This window comes from Oncorhynchus keta, chromosome 27, assembly GCF_023373465.1.
Source record: "Oncorhynchus keta strain PuntledgeMale-10-30-2019 chromosome 27, Oket_V2, whole genome shotgun sequence".
NCBI lineage: Eukaryota > Metazoa > Chordata > Actinopteri > Salmoniformes > Salmonidae > Oncorhynchus > Oncorhynchus keta.
The window spans coordinates 44,031,942-44,056,827 of record NC_068447.1 but is presented as its reverse complement, the minus strand read 5'-3'; the positions used below and the strand labels follow the sequence as shown (position 1 = coordinate 44,056,827).

Below are 24,886 nucleotides of genomic sequence, written 5' to 3'. Positions count from 1 at the left end.
CACAACTGATTGATTGGCTCAAACGCATTAAGAAGGAAAGAAATTCCACAAGTGTGCCTTGTTAAAAGTTCATCTTTTAATTGAAATGCATTCCAGGTGACTACCTAATGAAGCCGGTTGAGAGAATGCCAAGAGTGTGCAAAGCTGTCATGGCAAAGGGTGGCTACTTTGAAGAATCTCAAATAAAAAATATATTTTGATTTGTTTAACACTTTTTGGGTTACTACATGATTCCATGTGTTATTTCATAGTTTTGATGTCTTCCCTATTTTTCTACAATGTAGAAAATAGTAAAAAAAAAAAATAAAGAAAAGCCCTTGAATGAGTAGGTGTGTCCCAACATTTGACTGGTACTGGTATGTCTAACCATTTGAGGCAGTAGGCTATGTGGCGAGCTATACTTTGACGATGCAAAGCAGTGTAGTGTTTTCGTATTTACCATTGGGCCCTGTTCTTTAACATTTGGATTAATCTGGGATGCACATTTGATCCACAAAGGTGTTGAATACAAGGGGGTTTTCATGTTCATAAGTGCAACGTTGTATCACAGTGTGATGGGATTAAACCTTTTATGACTGACTATTCTCTAAATTTGTAATGCCTGTGTGTTAGCGTCATTGTTGATTGCATCCATAGTCCCAACTTTGACTATCAGGTAGGTCGAAAGACTGCAACAAAAAGCGCAAATGAAAAGTTACATTTTGGAAAGAGTCATAACTAAAGTAGCTAAATGGTAGACATTCAATATATGATGACGTGTGTATATATACCAATGCTTGCGGTGTATGATCACATACGGCAACTGTCAGTATTCAGTCCTGGCTGATGATGATGGCTCCTCCACAGTGATGCTGGAAAGGATCTGCTGTGGTCGGTCAGTTCATGATAGAGACTTGCCATGGCCAAATAATAGGGTCAACTGTGGTGCTTTCAAGACAACTGGGAACTCTGGGGGGAAAAACTTGGTCAAAACACAATGTCAGTGACCTTCAGATCAGAACGTCGTAGCTCTAGAAAGACAAGTGTTTCCGACTTGGTATTCCAGAGTTCCCAGTTGTCTTGAACACACTGAAGTCGGAGACTTCCCAGTTTTAAACAAGGCATTGGAGTGCCACTAACAAACCGACCACCACCATAATCACCATGGTCAGGTGGCATCATCGTTGATGGTGTCTGGTCTCGTTCCACAATTTACTAAAAAGGAAGACCAGAACCATAATGCTGAGTTTGTGCTTCAGCTTAATGGCAGACAACCCCTCCATTTGATTTGGAAGGACTATAAAAGGGATGGGGGTGGGGGCCACAAACAATCAACTCCTCACGAGGGCTCGCAGGTCTGCATACCCACATCTACAGTTGAGTCGGAAGTTTACATACACCTTAGCCAAATACATTTAAACTCAACTCTTAGGTCAGTTAGGATCACCACTTTATTTTCAGAATGTGAAATGTCAGAATAATATATTTATTTCAGCTTTTATTTCTTTCATCACATTCCCAGTGGGTCAGAAGTTACATACACTCAATTAGTATTTGGTAGCATTACATTTAAATTCTTTAACTTGGGTCAAATGTTTCGGATAGCCTTCCACAAGCTTCCCACAATAAGTTGGGTGAATTTTGGCCCATTCCTCCTGACAGAGCTGGTGTAATTGAGTAAGGTTTGTAGGCCTTCTTGCTCGCACACAATTCTTCAGTTCTGCCCACAAATTTTCTACAGGATTGAGGTCAGGGCTTTGTGATGGCCACTCCAAAACCTTGACTTAGTAGTCCTTAAGCCATTGTTCCACAACTTTGGAAGTGTGCTTGTGGTCATTGTCCATTTGGAAGACCCATTTGGAACCAAGCTTTAACTTCCTGACTGATGTCTTGAGATGTTGCTTCCAATATATCCACATAATTTTCCATCCTCCTGATGCCATCTATTTTGTGAAGTGCACCAGTCCCTCCTGCAGCAAAGCACCCCCACAACATGATGCTGCCACCCCCGTGCTTCACGGTTGGGATGGTGTTCTTTGGCTTGAAAGCCTCCCCCTTTTTCTTCCAAACATAACAATGGTCATTATGGCCAAACAGTTCTATTTTTGTTTCATCAGACCAGTGGACATTTCTCCAAGAAGTACAATCATTGTCCCCATGTGCAGTTGCAAACCATAGTCTGGCTTTTTTTTCTGCCGGTTTTGGAGCAGTGGCTTCTTCCTTGCTGAGCGGCCTTTCAGGTTATGTCAATATAGGACTTGTTTTACTGTGGATATAGATACTTTTGTACCCGTTTCCTCCAGCATCTACACAAGGTCCTTTGTTGTTGTTCTGGGATTGACTTGCACTGTACGCAACCAAGGTACGTTCATCTCTAGGAGACAGATCGCGTCTCCTTCCTGAGCGGTATGACGGCTGCGTGGTCACATGGTGTTTATACGTGCATACTATTGTGTGTACAGATGAACGTGGTACCTTCAGGAGTTTGTAAATTGATCCCAAGGATGAACCAGGCTTGTGGAGGTCTACAATTATTTTTCTGGCTGATTTCTTTTGATTTTCCCATGATGTCAAGCAAAGAGGCACTGAGGCCTTGAAATACATCCACAGGTACACCTCCAATTGACTCAAATGATGCCAATTCGCCTATCAGAAGCTTCTAAAGCCATGACATAATTTTCTGGAATTTTCCAAGCTGTTTAAAGGCACAGTCAACTTAGTGTATGTAAACTTCTGACCCACTGGAATTGTGACTGAATTATAAGTGAAATAATCTGTCTGTAAACAATTGTTGAAAATATTACTTGTGTCATGCACAAAGTAGATGTCCTAACCGACTTGACAAAACTATAGTTTGTTAACAAGAAATTTGGGGAGTGGTTGAAAAACTAGTTTTAATGACTCCAACATAAGTCTATGTAAACTTCCAACTTCAACTGTATGTTGTAGTGTTAAAGCAAGTATGTTGCAATTCTACACATTTGCCATGGGGCAGAGAGGAAAATTAGCTGTTTTCATTTCTTTCAATTCTACACATTTTGCCATAGAGTGGAGAGGGTTTGCAGTTTTTAATATGATATCTGAGTAAAATCGATCAGGATAACAAGTTTAGATAGCTGGCCACTAAACCAACTTGGCGATCTAAAAAATGTTAGATGACATGGCTAATTGACTGACTGATAACAGTGACTGACATAAAAAGAGAATAACTGCTGATGCACAAGCAAATTTTGTATTATACTATTCTCACTCGAAACAGTAAGTTGAGACCCTGACCCGAGTTCCAAACAACAACAAAAAATATAGTGGCAAGAAAAAGTATGTGAACCCTTTGGAATTACCTGGATTTCTGCAAAAATTGGTCACAACAATAGACAAACATAGTGTGCTTAAACTAATAACACACAAATTATTGTATTCAATATAGACAAAAAAATACATTTTAAACATTCACAGTGTAGATTCTAAAAAAGTATGTGAACCCCTAGGCTAAGGACTTCTCCAAAAGCAAATTGGAATCAGGAGTCAGCTAACCTGGTGTGCAATCAATGAGACGAGATTGGATATATTGGAGCTGCCTTGCCATATAAAAAACACTAACAAAATTTGAGTTTGCTATTCACAAGAAGCATTGCCTGATTGTGAACCATGCCTCGAACGAAAGAGATCTCAGAAGACCTAAGATTAAGAATTGTTGACTTACTTTTGTAATCCTTTCAAGCTTTTATGTATCTCTAAAAGCCTTGATGTTCATCAGTCTACAGTAAGACAATTTGTCTATAACTGGAGAAAGTTCAGCACTGTTGCTACTCTCCCTATGAGTGGCCGTCCTGCGAAGATGACTGCAAGAGCACAGCACAGAATGCTCAATGAGGTTAAGAAGAATCCTAGAGTGTCAGCTAAAGACTTACGGAAATCTCTGGAACAAGCTAACATCTCCGTTGATGAGTCTATGATACGTAAAACACCAAATAAGAATGGTGTTCATGGGAGGACACTATGGAAGAAGCCACTGCTGTCCAAAAGAAACATTGCTGCACGTCTGAAGTTTGCAAAAGTGCACCTGGATGTTCCACAGCACTACTCTCAAAATATTCTGTGGACAGATGAAACTACAGTTGAGTTGTTTGGAATAAGTTTGGAACACTGTGTGGTGGAGAGAAAAAAAAGGTGCAGCACACCAACATCAAAACCTCATCCCAACTGTAAAGTATGGTGGAGGGAGCATCATGGTTTGGGGCTGCTTTGCTGCCTCAGGGTCTGGACAGCTTGCAATCATCAACGGAAAAATGAATTCCCAAGTTAATCAAGATATTTTGCAGGAGAATGTTAGGCTTTCTGTCTGCCGATTGCAGCTCAACAGAAGTTAGATGATGCAACAGGACAACAAGATAGGAAATCAACAACAGAATGGCTTGAACAGAAGAAAATACACATTCTGGAGTGGCCCAGTCAGAGTTCTGACCTCAACCCGATTGAGATGCTGTGGCATGACCTCAAGAGAGTAGTTCACGCAAGGCATCCCAAGAATAATGCTGAACATAATGCTGAACTGAAACAGGTTTGTAAAGAGGAATGGTCCAAAATTCCTCCTGACCATTGTGCAGGTCTGATCAGCAACTACAGAAAACGTTTGATTGAGGGTATTGCTGCCAAAAGAAGGTCAACCAGTTATTAAATCCAATGGTTCACATACTTTTCCCTCCCTGCACTGTGAATGTTTACACGGTGTGTTCAATAAAGACATGAAAACGTATAATTGTTATTCGTTTAAGCAGACTGTGTTTGTCTATTGTTGTGACCTGGATGAAGATCAGATCAGATTAGTTTTTTTGACCAATTCGTGCAGAAATCCAGGTATTTCCAAAGGGTTCACATACTTTTTCTTGCTACTGTGTATATATAAGCCTATATATTTTGTAGAAATTGATCCAAGGGCCTTCTCGTGGGCCACCAATCCAAGGGCATTCTCACGGGCCACCAGTTGCCCATCCCTGGCCTACATAAAGCTGATTGAGATGTGGCTGCTGGGAAAATGTTACCACACAAATAAAAAAATTGAGCTATGGATGAGGCCTAGCATCCACGATCAGTAGCGGTACGTGGGTAAAATCACTGGGGAAGCCAAGCCAGTAAAGCCATATTACAACCCGTTGTCATATTTACCTTGTTTGCTCTGTAACCCAATCGTTCATATGCCACCATGATATAGGCCTTCAATAAGGCCCTGACAACAAAAAGACGACAGTCACACAGTAGTGGAATAAATTCAACTATACATTTGCTTCATCACAAAGCCGGAGAGCAGCATCTGTCCAATGAAGTCCACAAAGCAAATATTGCACGTAACAAGCAGTTACATGACCTGCAGCATAGTGAAGCAAGTTTATGTTTTTGTCATTTTACAAAAAAAAACGAGCTACTGATTTAGAACCACGTAGTTACGGCAAATCAGCACAAAGACAACAGGAGCACTACCTCTGCTATTCCAGGACCATTTGAACATAAACATTATCAAATCAACAATGCTATATATGCTTAGTTTAATACACTGAAAACAAGCATAAAGATACAAAAGAAAATGTAATTCAATCAATGTAGCTTAATATCATGTGGCTATCCATGGTACTGATTTGTGTGTGTGTGTGTGTGTGTGTGTGTGTGTGTGTCTGCGCACAAGCAAGCAAGTAAAAAAACTAAAGTTTAGTTGAACCTAGCTAAAAATGCTTGCTAGCCTAACTTCCTCCCATGGGCAAAAATGAACCAGCTAAATTAGCTAGTGTCGTGACTTGACTTTTAATATTAATCTGAAGACTGTTGTTTATCTAATCAGCCTAAATATATTTAATTGTTACCCGAGTTTAAATTAATCATGTCACAATTAACGAATTAGGATCTGGGGCACCACGAGATCAGTTCTTTAAAGTTACCATCTCTCGTATTAAACTCTAAAGGTTATAAACAGTTAACTTATTACTCATAACCTCGTATCATATCATCATTCTGAACAGTCGTAACCTCTGCATCTGCAAAAATCCGAGCCTTACTTATGATTCAGTACTACACAAATTGGTTTAATTATTTATTTACTAGCTAACTAAATGGTAACACTGGATAAACATACACACTTAATACATTAAAAACAGGTTCCTAGCGGTGTCACGTTCTGACCTTCGTTCCTTTATTTTGTCTTTGTGTTAGTTTGGTCAGGGCGTGAGATGGGGTGGGTAGTATATGTTCTTTTTTCTATGTTGTATTTCTGTGTTTGGCCTGGTATGGTTCTCAATCAGAGGCAGCTGTCGATCGTTGTCTCTGATTGAGAATCATACTTCGGTAGCCTGTTTTCCCCATTTTAGTTGTGGGTGATTATTTTCTGTTTCGTGTTTTTTGTCACCTTACAGGACTGTTCGTTTGTCGTTTTTTCTTTTCTTTCAGTGTTCAGTTGTTTTATTAAAAATATGAACACTTACCACACTGCGCTTTGGTCCTCCTCTCTTTCTCCAGACGACAACCGTTACAAGTGGACTGACAACAATATGGCTGCTTGTTACAAAAGATATGGAGAGAGAGGGACAGACACTTAATGTTGGTACATTTTTGATACTACTCTCACTTATAGCACTCCTATGCTTTACACACCAACCACCACCTGCTTGGAAGAAATCATGAATGTATTTACGTGAAAATGCCTTGGTTTGCTGTGTATCTCTCTGAACCGGGCCGCCTTGGAAAGGGGTTGGGCATTTTCATGGCACGCTTGTAAGGCTGTGATTATCCAAAAGGGGTCCCCACCTGTCTTCTACTGTTCTCCTCTGCAGTCGTCCGGTATCCGGTGACTTGTCGTGTAGTCCTGAACAGAACTACAGAGATGATTTTCCTTCCATTTGCGCCTGAAGCTTCTTTGAAGATAGGCTAGCCAGCTGTGTTGATGGTTCCCAGTGGGGTGATGAGAATACAATGGTTTGAAAAGAGTAGTAGAATGGTCCCACTTAAATTCACTTTTGAAGATACTTTACTTAGGACAGCTAATCAGCCGTACCAGTGATTGTCCGGTAGGTGACTTTATCATCTCTACCTCGTGTTGAGATTGAGTTCAAACTACTTTAAAAGTGAGCTGCAGCTCTATGTCTCTCTGGTCTGATAGGTTAATTCTTAACTCATCATTTTATGCAGTTTGTTCAAAAAGGCAGTTCCGTCAGGCTGACACGCTCTCTGACCTCACTCACGGGCATGACTTGTCACCGTGCAAAGTTATGTAAAACTATCTCTTATGGCTCCAAAATGCATGTCCCTCTCACACTCATCATTTTTCATATTTCATACACAACGCATAGGATGGACACTTCACACAAAGAGTGGGTATATACTATCCAAGTTACAGTATTTCCTTTAGAACATTTTTAATGACATCACAAAAGAACCAAAACGTCATTAGTGTTCTTTGGATCGCCTCTGACCATTCCCCACATCCTAAGTTAGAAATATTGTGCTAGTATTTGCTTTAGAACGTGTTAGAGTTACGTGTTAGAGTTTCGGCAGGGGAAGTCTTCTTAAAACAAAGGCACATTCCTCTGGTGAACATTGGAAAGGGAGATGCTGAATGTTCTGTCTTTGAGGTGTTAACCCCCACCAGTTCCCTCCTCCCCCTCTACAGGTGAGGGGGGGGGGGGTCTGGTTGAAGTTATTTATTACAAAGCTGATCTGACCTATTTGGATCCTCACAGGACAGTCATGACACTAGTTAACGTGAGCCTTCTAGGCTATGTCTAGGCTACATCTAGGCTAACGTTACATATTTAAGTGATAATGCCCGAGAAGCCGGTGTTTGGAGGATATATTGGCACGGGTGTTGTTAGGGCCAAGAAGAGGTCAAGGGCCAGCAAACCGTGCCAATATATCCTCCAAACACCGGAATTGAGGACATTACCACTTTTATACATCGGGTTACCAACATATTCAAATAATGATTGACCTATTTTCATTAAACACGTTAATTTGATTCATTTACTCGTGCTATTTCATCCTACAAGATATAGTCCCAACACAAATCTAGTGTTGCTTCCTAACCCGGCTGGTTGTTCGGTCAATCGATTCGGTTGCCAGAGACGCGACCCAGTCGTTGTCTTTTTGTTCTGTATCTACGGATGCATCCCAGTCGTTCGTTATAAATGTTCCATTGCCATATTGGCTGACAACGTTCTTAACCCTTTCTTGCTAGCTAGCCAACTACGGCTAACTTAGTCACTTCAAACAGTGCAGCCAGAAGAACAACAATGTAGCTTCATTTGCATTTGTTTAAGCTGTTATCTAGTGACATTTATTTAGATACATCCATAACAATTATAATAATAATGATGCAAGATTTCACCTGGCATAGAAAATGTACTCTCTCGTCGGGACACTGTTGTTCAAGAGCTAGCCATCAACACAGATACCTGTTTTCTATTGATAGTGTATACGAAGAACTATCGGTCAAAAGTTTTAGAATACCTACTCATTCAAGAGTTTTTCTTTATTTTTACTATTTTCCACATTGTAGAATAATAGTGAAGACATCAAAACTATGAAATAACATATATTGAATCATGTAGTTACCAAAAAAGCTTTGCACAATCTTGGCATTCTCTCAACCAGCTTCATGAGGTAGTCACCTGGAATGCATTTCAATTAACAGGCGTGCCTTCTTACAAGTTAATGCATTTGACCCAATTAGTGTTGTGAGGGGTATACAGGGGGTATACAGAAGATAGCCCTATTTGCTAAAAGACCAAGTCCATATTATGACAAGAACAGCTCAAATAAGCAAAGAGAAATGACAGTCCATCATTACTTTAAGTCATGAAGGTCAGTCAATACGGAACATTTCAAGAACTTTGAAAGTTTCTTCAAGTGCTGTCGCAAAAACCATCAAGTGCTATGATGAAACTGGCTCTCATGAGGATCACCACAGGAAAGGAAGACCCAGAGTTACCTCTGCTGCAGAGGATAAGTTCATTAGAGTTACCAGCCCCAGAAATTGCAACCCAAATAAATGCTTCACAGAGTTCAAATAACAGACACATCTCAACATCAACTGTTCAGAGGAGACTGTGTGAATCAGGCCTTCATGGTCGAATTGCTGCAAAGAAACCACTACTTAAAGGACACCAATAATAAGAAGAGACTTGCTTGGGCCAAGAAACATAAGCAATGGATTTTTGGTTCCAACCGCCATGTCTTTGTGATACACGGTGTGGGTGAACGGATGATCTCCGCATGTGTATTTCCCAACACAAAGCGTGGAGGAGGAGGTGTTATGGTGTGGGGGTGCTTTGCTGGTGACACTGTCAGTGATGTATTTAGAATTCAAAGCACACTTAACCACCATGGCTTGGGCTTAGTGGGAAAAACCATCAAGGTAGACGAAATCCGGAAGGGTAGCCTTCCAGAGAGACATCAGAGACTGTAACGTTCTTTGTTTCACGGAAACATGGCTCACTCCAGACACGCTATCGGAGTCGGTACAGCCAGCTGGTTTCTTCACGCATCGCGCCGACAGAAACGAGCATCTTTCTGTAAAGAAGAAGGGCGTAGGTGTATGCCTTATGATTAATGAGACGTGGTGTGATCATAACAACATACAGGAACTCAAGTCCTTCTGTTCACATGACATAGAATTCCTCACAATCAAATGTCGACCGCATTATCTACCTAGAGAATCCTCTTTGATTATAATCACAGTCGCATATAACCCCCCTCCCCCAAGCAGACACATCGATGGCCCTAAATGAACTTCATTTGACTATATGTAAACTGGAAACCACATATCCTGAGGCTGCATTTATTGTAGCTGGGGACTTTAACAAGACAAATCTGAAAACAAGGCTCCCTAAGTTCTATCAGCATATCGATTGCGCTAGCAAAACCCTAGTTTTGTTACTCTAACTTCTGCGATGCATATAAGGTCCTCCCCCACCCTCCTTTCGGAAAAGCTGACCACGACTCCATTTTGTTGCTTACAGCCTATAAGACAGAAACTAAAACAGGAAGCTCCCGTGCTCAGGTCTGTTCAACGTTGGTCCGACCAAATCGGATTCCACGCTTCAAGATTGCTTCGATCATGTGGACTGGGATATGTTCTGCATTGCGGCGAACAACAATATTGATGAATACGCTGATTCGGTGAGCGGGTTTATTAGCAGGTGCATCGGCGATGTCGTACCCACAGCGTCTATTAAAACATTCCCAAACCAGAAACCATGGATTGATGGCAGCATTCGCGTGAAACTGAAAGCACGAAACACTGCTTTTAATCAGGGCAAGGTGACCGGAAACATGACCGAATACAAACAGTGTAGCTATTCTCTCCGCAAGGCAATCAAACAAGCTAAACGTCAGTATAGAGACAAAGTAGAGTCGCAATTTCACGGCTCAGACACAAGAGGTATGTGGCAGGGTCTACAGTCAATCACGGACTATAAAAGGAAAACCAGCCCCGTCGCGGACCAGGATGTCTTGCTCCCAGACAAACTAAACAACTTCTTTGCTCGCTTTGAGGACAATACAGTGCCACTGACACGGCCCGCTACCAAAACCTGTGGACTCTCCTTCACTGCAGCCGACGTGAGAAAAACATTTAAAGGTGTCAACACTCGCAAGGCTGCAGAACCAGACGGCATCCCCAGCCACGTCCTCAGAGCATGCGCAGACCAGCTGGCTGGTGTGTTTAAGGACATTTTCAATCAATCCTTATACCAGTCTGCTGTCCCCACATGCTTCAAGAGGGCCACCATTGTTCCTGTTCCCAAGAAAGCTAAGGTAACTGAGCTAAATGACTACCACTCACTTCCATCATCATGAAGTGCTTTGAGAGACTAGTTAAGGACCATATCACCTCCACCCTACCTGACACCCTAGACCCACTCCAATTTGCTTACCGCCTCAATAGGTTCACAGACGATGCAATTGCAATCACACTGCAACACTGTCCTAACCCATCTGGACAAGAGGAATACCTAGGTGAGAATGCTGTTCATCGACTACAGCTCAGCATTTAACACCCTCCAAACTCGTCATCAACCTCGAGACCCTGGGTCTCGACCCGCCCTGTACAACTGGGTCCTGGACTTCTTGACGGGCCACCCCCAGGTGTTGAGGGTAGATAACAACATCTCCACCCCACTGATCCTCAACACTGGGGCCCCACAAGGGTGCGTTCTCAGCCCTCTCCTGTACTCCCTGTTCACCCACGACTGCGTGGCCATGCACACCTCCAACTCAATCATCAAGTTTGCAGACGACCCTACAGTGGTAGGCTTGATTAACAACAGCTCCAGGACACCTACACCACCCGATGTCACAGGAAGGTTCATCAAGGACAACAACCACCCAAGCCACTGCCTGTCCACCCTGCTATCCTCCAGAAGTCGAGGTCAGTACAGGTGCATCAAAGCAGAGACCGAGAGACTGAAAAACAGCTTCTATCTCAAGGTCATCAGACTGTTAAACAGCCATTACTAACATTGAGGGCCTGCTGCCAACATACTGACTCTACTCCAGCCACTTTTATAATGGTGTAATAAATGTATCACTAGCCACTTTAAACAATGCCACTTCATATAATGTTTATATACCCTACATTACTCATCTCATATGTATATACTGTACTCTATACCATCTACTGCATCTTGCCATCTTGATGTAATGTATCACTAGCCACTTTAAACAATGCCACTTGTATATATTTACATACCCTACATTACTCATCTCATATGTATATACTGTACTCTATATCATCCACTGCATCTTGCCTATGCCATTCTATACCATCACTCATTCATATATTTTTTGATGTACATAGTCTTATTCATTCCTTTACACTTGTGTGTATAAGGAAATTGTTAGGTTAGATTACTCGTTGGTTATTACTGCATTATCGGAACTAGAAGCACAAGCATTTCGCTACACTCGCATTAACATCTGCTAACCATGTGTTTGTGACAAATAACATTTGATTTTTTTAAATTATTTTTTTAACCTTTATAGGCAAGTCAGTTAATTAAGAACAAATTCTTATTTTCAATGACGGCCTAGGAACAGTGGGTTAACTGCCCGTTCAGGGGCAGAATGACAGATTTGTACCTTGTAGGCTCGGGGATTTGAACTTGCAACCTTTTGGTTACTAGTCCAACGCTCTAACTACTAGGCTACCCTGACGCCCCTTTGAAGGCAGGAAGAATCTCAAATATATCTTTATTTGTTGAACACTTTTTTGGTTACTACATGATTCCATATATGTTATTTCATAGTTTATGGATTAATCATGCTAGTCGTCTTGACTACTTTCTTATGTCATTCTCGTTGGCACCAAAAGTTTAAAAAGTGTTGATAGGGAACAGAATGCAGTCGGACCATCAGATAATTGGCATATACATTACTCTTACAGAATTTCCACTTGGGCAATGATATTGGAAATGTAATCAAAGCCTTTTGGATTACTTAAAAAAAAATGTTTTTATTAAACTAGGACAAGAACTTATAGCTGACTTTTTCCAACAAAACATAGGTACAGCAGATCCATTTATTATACGAGACACTTTTAAATGTGCTTTTAAGAGGCCACGAAAATCTATACTCATATTTAAAACAAAATCAATTTCGGTCAATTGAGTTCATAATAGAGGGACTGACAGTACAGATAGATAGCAATGAAAACTGTACCATAGAGGCACAAGAATAAGCAAGAGGAAAAACAAAAAGAACTGGAGGAACTTATTCAAGAAAGATCAGGTGTAATATATTGTAAAAAATAAAGTGAACTGGATGGAATATGGGGGATAAATGCACCAAATTATTTTTGAACCGTCAACATAGAAATGCTAGTCACCCATCATTCACCAAACTATCTTTTGAAAGAGGAAGCAAAGTACTTTCAGCATATGTTTTCGTTTCAGTCTTCTCCATCTCCACTAAACCGTAGTTAATTGTACAGACGTTTTTTCTATGAATAATTAACAGCTGTACAGACTCATGTGGAGGCCAAATTACAGAGGAGAAACTTCTTGATGAAATTAAAGCCTTTTAAATAAGGGGAAAACTCCAGGGCTGGATGGCATACCAGTTAAGGTACATCAAACCTTTTTGGATGTACTCATAGGACCGTTATTAGCATGTTTTAACCACTCCTAAAAAAAGTGTCATACTCAACAAAAAGGTCTGATTTCACAATTACTGAAACAATATATAGATCCAGTCCATTCAATAAATTGGAGGCCCCTTACACTTCGGTGTTGTGATGCAAAAATTCTAGCAAAATACCAAGCGCAGAAAATTAAAAACGCATTGTCAGATATTATTCAGCCTAATCAGATAGTTTTTTTTTTTTACATGGACGATACATTGGAAATAATATAAGACAAGTACTGGGAACAGTAGAACAGTATGAAAAATCTGGGATACCAGGTCTGGTATTCATAACTGACTGAAAAGTCTGGAGTGAAGGTTCACCTTCCAACAGGACAACGACCCTAAGCACACATCCAAGACAACGCAGGAGAGGCTTCAGGACAAGTCTCTGAATGTCCTTGAGTGGCCCAGGCAGAGCCCAGACTTTAACCCAATCGAACATCTCTGGAGAGACCTGAAAATGCTGTGCAGCAACGCTCTCCATCCAACCTGACAGAGCTTGAGAGAATCTGCAGGGAAGAATGGAAGAAACTCTCCAAATCCAGATGTGCCACGCTTGTAGCGTCATACCCAAGAAGACTCTAGGCTGTAATCGCTGCCAAAGGTGCTTCGACAAAGTACTGAGTAAAGGGTCTGAATACTTATGTAAATGTAATTGCCGGCTGTCCTGCCTTGACTTGCCTTTTGCCTGCCCCTTGTACTATAATGAACTCTGAGACTCGTACTATCCGCCTCCTGTGTCTGCATCTGGGTCTTAGCCCGAGCCTTGATAATTATAGCATTTCTCCTTTGCCAAAATAATCCATGCACCTGACAGGTATGGCATATCAAGAAGCAGATTAAAAATCATGATCATCACACCGGTGCACCTTGTGCTGGGGAAAAGAAAAGGGCACTCTAAAATCTGCAGTTTTGTTACACAACACAATGCAACAGACGTTTCAAGACTGCAGGAATGTCCACCATAGCTGTTGCCAGAGAATTTAATGTTCATTTTTCTACCATAAGCCTGCCTCCAACTTTGTTTTAAAGAATTTGACAGTACGTCCAACTGGCCTCACAACCGGCAGACCACATGTAACCACGCCAGCCCAGGACCTCCACATCCGGCTTCTTCACCTAAGGATCGTCTGAGACCAGCCACCCGGGCAGCTGATGAAACTGAGGAGTATTTCTATTTGTAATAAAGCCCTTTTGTGGGGAAAAACTCATTCGGATTGGCTGATGACTGATGACTGATTTCCTTATATGAACTTCAACTCAGTAAAATCTTTGTAATTGTTGCATATTGCATTTATATTTTTATTCAGTATCCTGCGACCAAAAAAAAGCTACATATAGACAGTACCAAAACAAATGATCTAATGAGTCTGTCTCTTCGTGACCTAAATCTGCAGGGGTGGGATTGTTGTATCCCCTATACAGTGCAATAGGAAAGTATTCAGACCTCTTGACTTTTTCCACATTTTGTTACATTACAGCCTTATTCTAAAATGGATTAAAATGTGTTTTTTTCCCTCATTAATTTACACACAGTACCCCATAATGACAAAGCAAATACAGGTTTCTAAAATGTTTTGCTAAATTATATAAAGTATATATATCACATTTACGTAAGTATTCAGACCCGTTACTCAGTACTTTGTTGAAGCACCTTTGGCAGCGATTACAGCCTTGAGTCTTCTTGGGTATGACGCCACAACTTGACACACCTGTATGCCAAGGTGTGCCAAGTCTGAGGTCCTGAGAGCTCTGGAGCAGGTTTTCATCAAGGATCTTTCTGTGCTTTGCTCCGTTCATCTTTTCCTCAATCCTGACTAGTCTCCCAGTCCATGCGCGGAAAAACATCCGCACAGCATGATGCTGCCACCACCATGCTTCACTGTAGGAATGGTGCTAGGTTTCCTCCAGACATGACGCTTGGCATTTAGGCCAAAGAATTCAATCTTGGTTTCATCAGTGCAGAGAATCATGTTTCTCATGGTCTGAGAGTCCTGTAGGTTCCTTTTGTCAATCTCCAAGCAGGCTGTCATGTGCCTTTTTGCTGAGGAGTGGATTCCGCCTGGCCACTCTACCATACAGGCCTGATTGGTGGAGTGCTGAACTCTGGAGCTCCCTGACCAAGGCCCTTCTTCCCGATTGCTCAGTTTGGCCGGACGGCCAGCTCTAGGAAGAGTCTTGGTGGTTCCAAACTTCTTTCATTTAAGAATGATGGAGGCCACTGTTTTCTTGGGGACCTTCAATGGTGCAGACATTTTTTGGTACCCTTCCCCAGATCTGTGCCTCGAATCCTGTCTCAGGGGCTCTACGGACAATTCCTTCCACCTCGAGGCTTGGTTTTTGCTCTGACATGCACTGTCAACTGTGGGACCTTATATAGACAAGTGTGTGCCTTTCCAAATCATGTCCAATCAACTGCATTTACCACAGGTGGACTCCAATCAAGTTATAGAAACATCTCAAGGATGATGTTGGAAACAGGATGCACCTGAGCTAAATTTCAAGTCTAATAGCAAACGGTCTGAATACTTATGTAAATAATGTATTTCTGTTTTCTATGTTTTATAAATTTGAAACAAATTCTATAAACCTGTTTTTACTTTTCATTATGAAGTATTGTGTGTACAATTTTTTATTGAATCACTTTTAGAATGAGGCGGTAATGTAACAAAATGCGAACAAAGTCAAGTGGTCTGACTACTTTCCGAAGGCACTGTAATGGAGAACACAACTTTATTCTCATAATGAATTCATGAAGGGAAAAAAGGAATAAATGAACCCCTTTTTATAATGCACCATAAGCAGACATATAACACCTTAGTTATGAGACCGGTATAATGCATGGGGTAAGCAAAGGGAGCGATTATTTCAAAAAAAGTTCAAAATAGCTATGTCCCAAATCGCACCCTAGTTCCCATTTTCTCTGGTCAAAAGGAGTGCACTATAAAGGGAATAGGGTGCCATTTTGGACACACTCACATGATGGCCATCTCACCTGACATGTGTCAACCCCCCCAGTCTCAGAGCCAGCACAGATCATACCATTCCTGATGTAACTGTTGTACCAGTCTATCCGATTACAAGTATTTCTCTCAATCAGCTTCTCCTCAACTTCCTGCAGTATGCCCATCGGCATTTCTAAAGAGAGACCAGACACACATGCTGTATTCATCTACTGCTAAATCCAACACTCAGCACTGTTGTGCCCTTGAGCAAGGCTCTTATAGTCTGGTCCCAGATCTGTTTGTGCTATCATGTCAACTCCTTGTCATGATGGCACAAACAGTTTGGTACCCAGGCTAAGGCTCTTAACCCCTAAACTGCTCTCCACCCAGGGGCACTGAACTGTGCCTGATCCTGTGGTTCTCTCAAATGGGTGTCTTTGTGTTATACGGGGGGTTGAGACCAGCTTCCGATGTAACAGTTTGATTAATAAAGATAATATCGCACTGCATTGTAATTACCTAATAGATCCCACACAAACCTTTGAAATAAGTGCTGCCCCAGCTACTGACAAAACACCGGCTGAGGTTTAAATTGAATTCCTCCATCTCGTCTTCCACTGTACAGACAGGCTGGACAAAGTCAGTGTACTCCAGTGGAGAGCAGAGACGGAGAAGAGGTAGGTCACTGGAGAAGCTGGGGTGGTGAAACTCATGAGTTCGGACCTCTGTAACATAGCGCTGTTAGCACATTGAGTTTTGCCAACATGCGTAGACTGGACATCCTATGGGGTCTAGGTGCAGCAGAAAAGAGAGTTGGGGTGAACAACAAAAATGACTGTATTTAGCAGAAAAGTGATAGCAGATTTTTTACATTGAGCAATGACTAGGAAGAATGGCAGCATGTGTGTGTTGGTAACTAATGTAATTTCAAAGTGTTATAGGATTGTCTTATTTGGCCTAAACAATTAACACAAGAGTAATCTGAAAGCTGTAACCAAGCCTGCATGTATCAGTGGCACTGTCACTTACTTATCTCAAGTAATTATACCTTTATGACTTTTTTGGATTTATCTGCTTTACAGTAATTCCTTTAGCCTATACCAATATATATATATGTGCTCTTGCCAACTACATTGCTGTCGTTGTCCAGCCAAACACATGGCGTGACAATGAGTGACAAGGAGTTGGCATGATAGCGCAATCAGACTGGCATTCAGGCTTGGATTTATCTAATAACAAGATATACTAAATATAGGCTGCCTATTCTTGCAGGCCTGTAAATGACTCACGGAACGACTGTGAAGCAGTGAGCACCCAGAGGTTGTTGAGGATAGTCCCGCCACAGAGGTGCCACGACTTCACCTGCACGCTGGCCTGCCAAGGCCAAGCACCACAGGTGCATCACGCCCTCCAACAACACGTGACCCTCCTGGAGCGTCTGCCAACGGCCGCTGTCAGCATGCGATCATTAACAACACCGAATATTGGACGTTTAAAATGTACATTTATGTTTCAGTTCAAGTTTTGATTTATATTAGAAATGTGGAAGATCTCCCATATGTCAGTTAAATAGAATCAGCGTTCGCGTCATCGCCTCGGAATGTATCGGCAACTTTGAGACACATTCAGGCCACGTTCAAGCATCATTTAGCGCCGGCGTCAAGTGCAAACCCTAGCCTACTCGTTGCGAACAAGTCTACGACTTACTTCCCGGTGCTGAAACTTCAGACAACAATACACGTATATACAGGGCACATATAAAGATTCCAAATGCCCTAAAGTCCATTATTTGAGTGAGGAAATGTAGGCCAGATGGACTAAACTGACCGGTGGATCCAATCGGGGGTTCATTCATTGATTCCTTCATTGATTGTTTCAAAGTGTCGACATTGTGACGTAATACCACGTTTGGTCACTCTTCAATTAGTACTACAGGCAGAGGTCACTTGAGTCAATAACCTACAAAGACTTGTAAACAAACGGGGATAATGTTGATACCCTTGAACAATGTTATAGGTTTATCCTACCATAGCCTACAATCTAATTTCTGATTTTGCATATCCTTATTTGCAACGAATTTTAGGCCCAATTTCAAGTTTCTCATGTAATCATTTTAGTAAAATATTCCTGTAGGTCTATACCAACAACTCATTACTTTGCCCACCATGTAACATGTCAGCCGTGTATCATCCACCAGAAATCTTACAAGACTGTAAAAAGTGGTCCACACCATGTTCACCATGTTCAGCTGATATGGCTTGGCTCATTCAGTTGCCGTGCCTATGTTGAACGTCTTATAGGCTAGTCTTTTTTAACGATTTCACATCTCGTGGAGGTATTTGAGCAAATGTTTAACAATTCACCTGTTTATCATAGGCCTATTTTTAAGCGAAGATGAATGGTGGTGGTGGTCACTGATTTCTTCAGTGAAAGGCACTTGGCGACACTCCCTTACATTTCTGCTGAGAGTCATCAATTATGCAGCCAGGGTAGCTGCAAGTACTGAGAGGGAAGATAGCAGCAACAATATGGCGACAACCGCAGTTTCTCCCGAATCTTTTCGACATCTGCAGTCCAACAACGCCTTTCTGGGTTCCTTGTAACGCTTATAAAGTAGGTGAATTCTTAGCTTTTTCTAAAACGGTTGCATGTTTGGACGAATCGGTTGGTTATAGTCTGTCAATAGCCTTGTAAAAATGTCGCAGAGCCGCTCTCTGACCAGCATTTTTTTTGTTGCTTGAATAGGCTGCCTGCCAGAGCCTAAACCAGATTCCCGTTATATTTAAGCGTAATCGATATATTGCTAATTTCCTTCACAGAGCTAACCATAATATTGTTCAGATAAATAGGAAAAATTATGAGGTGACGATGTCCCCGATTTTGACTGCTTAAAAAACTAAACGATTACATTTTTAAAAAAAAATCTAAATGTATGATTATCAAACGAAAATGAATGATTTCGTGCTTAAATTTGTATTTATTTTCGTGATAGTTATGCCACGCAGCAAATATGGGCCAATGTATGGCGATTAGAACCAGTAGCCTAATTCTCTCCTCCACCATGCATTTAAAAAAAATCATCCATCTATTCTAGCCTATTCTAACATGTAGGGGGGGTGTTGGTACCAAAGCCTTTCAAACGGTGCCGCTATCCTTCACACCTCTTTTTCATCCACCTTTCATCTAAAAAAATATATAATCAAAGCAAGAATCTTATTACCATTGTAATTTCGTTGCATACACATACCCTGGTATCGACCTGGTGGTCGACATGGCTTTACGGGTGTGGTAGCCTACATACTGTATCTCCTTCCTTCAGGGAGCCTATTTTAGGACTAGGCAGCGTGTTAAACGCTCCGAATATCCTAGAAACACTGAATTATTGGAGAAAATGATGGAGAACAATGTTTTTTTCTGGAGTCTATGATGTTAATGGCGACAAGGTAGGACTATGTGTTCGAGATGGGACTTTTGCTCCGTGGAAAAACCTGAGCATAACATAGAAACCACCCACTGCAGCATTTCGCAGTGTTTCCTAGGCTCTGATGGGCCGCACTTTTGGGTAGGCTGCTGCTAAACGTGTGCATCGCAATATCTCTGCACGATGCTTATCATGCCTTATTATGTAAAGCCTACAAACCGACTTTGTAATTCGATTGGCAACGATAAAATGATCGATATTAATGTTTATACATCAGAACAAACACACCATTCAGCAATAGCTCGCCTATTGCGCCTGTGAAAATGAGATTAGATAACAACGATACAGTGGCCTAGTGTGCATGTCTTTGCCAGGGAGATTGGTGTCATTGAGTTTATAATATAGTAAACAATAGTATAAACTGAAATTGATAGGGCCATCGACTACCAGGAATAATGGCAGGTGGTGCAACAACCCACAGAGACCTGCCTGCTTCTTTACAGAATATAGATTGCCATCATACCATGACGCCGAATGTGTAGCCTAGGGTATGTTTGGAAAATGAAAGGGGTGGTCATTATGTAAGGGCTTTTTAGGTAGCCTAAGGACATTTGTCCACCGGTTTACCTGTGAGACACGGTCGTTAACGGGAAAAGCTGCATGGTGCTCTCTGCCTGAAATGGTTACTTAAAACATGCTGGGGCACCGCTACTGGATGAAACAAAATGACTGAAAAACGGTTCATTTCGTATGTCCCATTGGGTCCAAGTAAGAATAGAATGAGGGATGGTTGCTATCACATTATGCTGATGCATAGCCTTATTTTACACCAGCCAGTGTGTAACATTTAAGTCGGTAAGTAAACGCTGTAGCCTAAACAACCATCATGTGCTTTTTGGATTATACCACACCTGCAGCCCATATCCTTGTTAGTAAGCCATTACCCTGTAGCCTATGTCTATAGGCTCATGGCCTGCATGCATCCCAAAATCTTGTTGTCTTGTTTGTCCTGTCATCTATATCCCTTTTGAGTGTAAAGCAATAACATAAAAACGAGTGACGAAGTTGATATCGCATTAAAACGGCTATTTTGTAACCTGATATTTCAGCGGCTAGTCCCTTTCCTTGCTCGATCTTGTGGTGCTGAAATGGACAGCGCCCGTGAGAAGCGTGAGATGAGGGATTGGAATGCAGTTTTCCTTCTCTTATCTCCGATTTTCGGCTGCAGTATGAGATTTTAGCATTTTCTAAGTGTTTCACGAGCTGTACGGTTAGTTATGTTGTCAATCCCTGTAGTTAGTTATATTGTGTGAATGCAAACAACACAATTATACAATCTCTACAGTGGACGAGTATTCAGCATGAGAACAAACCCTGACATTTTTGTCGTTTGTTGAATCGAATCTTTCAATTTGAAGTCGTGAGATTTATACAACGTTATTCATTGCAATATGTTAGCAGAAAGTTTCGATATTTACAGGTTTCTAAATGATGAATGATAGGCCCATTTTGGATGTAGGCCTGGGCCTCATCCTCCTTCGACCTTCTGGGTCTGATGAGAGATCTGATTCAGAGGTTAGATATAAACCTATACAGAATGTGTAGGCTATAGACTGTACCATTTGTAAAATGTGCGATTTGTTCTGATATGTGTTTAACATACCTGTAATCTGGACAGCATTATTTTTCTATATGGACAGAAGTACCCCGCTAGAGACACTTTGAAATGGTCTTTTGACAGATGTGATGCCCCGACGTGATTCTGTACTAATGTCATGTACGGTACAGTATCCTATTATGTGAGGTATGATGTGGGAAATACATCTACTGAATTGCAACTGAATTGGGGCTGTTTTGATACTTTCTTAAGGAAATTCAAAGCAAAGGTATAGTTATACTGTTTTGGGAACCCATAAGCAAGCTACTGTAAGACAGTGCCAATGTAAGTGAAAGTTCCGGTATTTTATTAGTGGGATTAAACTGTGTAGTGACAGTGTGTCAGAGTTTTGCTCTGATTAGGCTCTCTCTCTCTCTCTCTGTGTGTGTGTGTGTGTGTGTGTGTGTGTGTGTAGGCTCTCAATGTGTGCTCTCAGGCAAGGGAGGGACTGCTGCTGCTGGCTCATTCATCCCCCTGACCGCTGTCTTAGTATCTTCATCCTTTTCTCTTAAGAGTCACGTGTCCCAAATGGTACCCTATTCTCTGCACTACTTTTGACCAGATTCCTATAAGCATTGGACTACTTTTGACCAGATTCCATTAAGCGCTGGACTACTTTTGACCAGATTCCTATAGGCACTGGACTGCTTTTGACCAGATTCCATTAAGCACTGGACTACTTTTGACTAGATTCCATTAAGCGCTGGACTACTTTTGACCAGATTCCTAAAGGCACTGGACCACTTTTGACCAGATTCCTAAAGGCACTGAACTAATTTTGACCAGATTCCTATAACACTGGATTACCTTTGACCAGATTCCTATAACACTGGACTACTTTTGACCAGATTCTTATAGGCACTGGACTACTTTTGAAAAGAGCCCTATGGGTACTAGTCAAAAAGTAGGGCACTATGTAAAGGGAATAGGGTGAAATTTTGGCTGCAGGCAAAACTACAAATACAGTATAGCCCTAAAAGCATGATGTCATCCCATGATCATGTAGCATCTCATGTAGCCATCTCATGTAGCATCTCATGTAGAATCTCATGCAGCATCTTTAGCTCTGTCAAGTAAGTGTCTATATTGTCAAACTAGGAAACATGACCCTATGAATGCACTTATGAGGCAAAACATTGTAAAACATTTTGAACCTTTAATCAAACCGGGAAAGACCCCAAAGGTAAGAAACCTCTTTTATGAGGGGAAGCCTATGAATGATAGGCTATGCATTGTGCTGCTGTTGTAAAACAGATTGTTGTACTATAGTGTGTCTGTGTATTCTCTGAATCAGCAGGAAATACAGGTCCGTGGAAGGTATTTCCTTACAGTTACACATCCCATTAGTCTGTTGTGGTCTGCTGGGTCTGTTGCCAGACGGGTCTCTTATTTCCTGTATTGGCACAGAGATTCATGACATGACACATTTCTATACTACTACTATACTATTACCATAATATTATTGCGTTTTCTACATTGGGCCAAGCATGGATTGTGACAGTGAGAAACGTAAAAATGTCATAAAATGAAATGGCAAGTATTCTAATTCTATGCTTGCTATATGTAGACAATTGTAGTGTTTTATACTGGGTTGGTAGTCAGGATGAAGCTCCTCCTCCAAGACGCTACCCATCAAATCCTTTCATCATCGTAATAATATCCTTTGAATATTCATAATCCTTTCAGTAAGTTGACACATCTCTGATTTCAACACGCCTGAATCAACCACACCTTTTAAAATTATGTAATTAGTATCTTCAATTGATAATGAGCACAAATAATATATCAATCTGAGTAAAGCGCTATTGAGTAGTTTCTCCCCCCAAAATACTTATCTTTTAATAAATATATATTTTAATAAAACACAGGGTGACACCTACAGCACTTAATGGCTTCCTCACAAATGGCACCCTGCTTCCTGTATAGTGGACATCTTTTGACCAGGGTCCATTGGGCTATGTAAACTATGTAGTGACTAGGGTGCCATTTGAGATGCAACCAATGATCAAGCCTACTTGTCATATCTATCATAGATGAATGCCATTGACTCATATTTGTTCCTTCTTTCTACATCTGTAGTGTGTTTCGAAAATAGCAGCATCATTATTTGATGTTTTCGTTGGTATTTTTAGTTTGATGATCTCACATTAAAACCCTTATCTCTCATTAAGTGTTAGTGTCTGGGGGCCCGTACCAAATAACACCCTATTCCCTACATAGTGCAATACTTTGGACTAAGGCCCATAGAATTCTGGTCAAAAGTAGTGCACTATATAGGTAATAGGGACACATTTAGGACACACATTCCATTCTTTTCTTCTTCTGTCAAGACTAGACTGTACTGGTCCATTTCTGTGATGGCTCTGCTGTGACAGAACTAGAAATACCTTCTCATGCTCTGAGGCTCTTCCTTACTGTAGACAAACAGGGAGAGAGTATCTGCACCCAAAATGGCACTCTATCCCCTATATAGTGCACTACTTTTCACCAGGGCACATAGTGCATGCACAAAAAGAGTTACAATCAGTAATAATAATGATAATACTTCCAGTTCATACAGATACATCTTGCTGTTATGATAAATCATGTATTACATTTACAGAAAATGCCAAAAATTATTCAAACCATTTAATATTTTATTCCTTTTATTTTCAAGATCAATACATCAAAAACTCAAGGGGCTCAACTCCTCTCTTGGCTCAATTGTTCTTCTTTCTCCTCCTCTCTACTCTCTCTCTTTGGCCCCCCAGAGCTGGTTACAGTGGATGGTACAATACTTGACGACCAAGTAGGTGCAGGATGAAAACATGGCTGCACCCCTTATGGCACCACCAGGACCTGACAGCTTCAAGTATTTTACCGCGGAATCATTGGCTAACATCGAGCTCCGGATCAACGAGGAGAAGAACAAACCGCCGCCCAAGCAGGACAGCAGTCACCGTGACGACGACGATGACAACAAACCCAAGCCCAACAGTGACCTGGAGGCTGGGCGGAATCTGCCCTTCATCTATGGCGACATCCCTAGTGGAATGGTGGCGACACCACTGGAGGATTTGGACCCCTTTTACCAGGCTCAGAAAGTAAGTGAGAAACACACCTCCTCCGTATCCCCTTCTCCATATCACACGCACACACACACACATACACACACACATCCCTTCTTGCCCTTGCTTTTTCTCAACACCTTACATCAAAGATACAGTGCCTTCTGAAAGTATTCAGACCCCTTGACTTTTTCCACAGTTTACGTTACGTTACAGCCTTATTCTAAAATTAATTTAAAAAAAAATTCTCTCATCAATCTACACACAACACCCCATAATGAACAAAAAAAGGTTTTTAGAAATTTTAGCAAATGTATAAAAAACATACCTTATTTACATAAGTATTCAGACCTTTTGCTATCAATCAATCACATTTATTTATAAAGCCCTTCTTACATCAGCTGATGTCACAAAGTGCTGTACAGAAATACAGCAATGCAGGTGTAGAAGCACGGTGGTTAGGAAAAACTCCCTAGAAAAGGCCGGAATCTAGTAAGAAACATAGAGAGGAACCAGGCTATGAGGCGTGGCCAGTCCTCTTCTGGCTGTGCCGGGTGGAGATTATAACAGTACATGGCCAAGTATGACCAGCACGGTCAGATAATAATAATCACAGTGGTTGTAGAGGGTGCAACAGGTCAGCACCTCAGGAGTAAATGTCAGTTGGCTTTTC

General features: G+C 41.3%; 1 protein-coding gene across 8 annotated transcripts in view; it reads left to right on the top strand.

The window, feature by feature from the left end:
* Positions 1–18,542: 18,542 nt before the first annotated feature.
* The window catches only part of LOC118360150 (sodium channel protein type 8 subunit alpha-like), a 90,891-nt gene continuing 84,547 nt past the window's right edge, over positions 18,543–24,886 (top strand). For 7 of the 8 annotated variants that reach the window (XM_035739356.2, XM_035739353.2, XM_052482524.1 and 4 more), the window contains exons 1-2: positions 18,543–18,701; positions 23,917–24,249. In XM_035739356.2, coding sequence (XP_035595249.2) covers positions 23,974–24,249 — 276 coding nt within the window. In that variant the 5' untranslated portion in view covers positions 18,543–18,701; positions 23,917–23,973. Of the gene's footprint in view, positions 18,702–19,365; positions 19,532–23,916; positions 24,250–24,886 lie in introns of those variants that run through there. The other variant, XM_052482523.1, reaches the window with a different exon arrangement.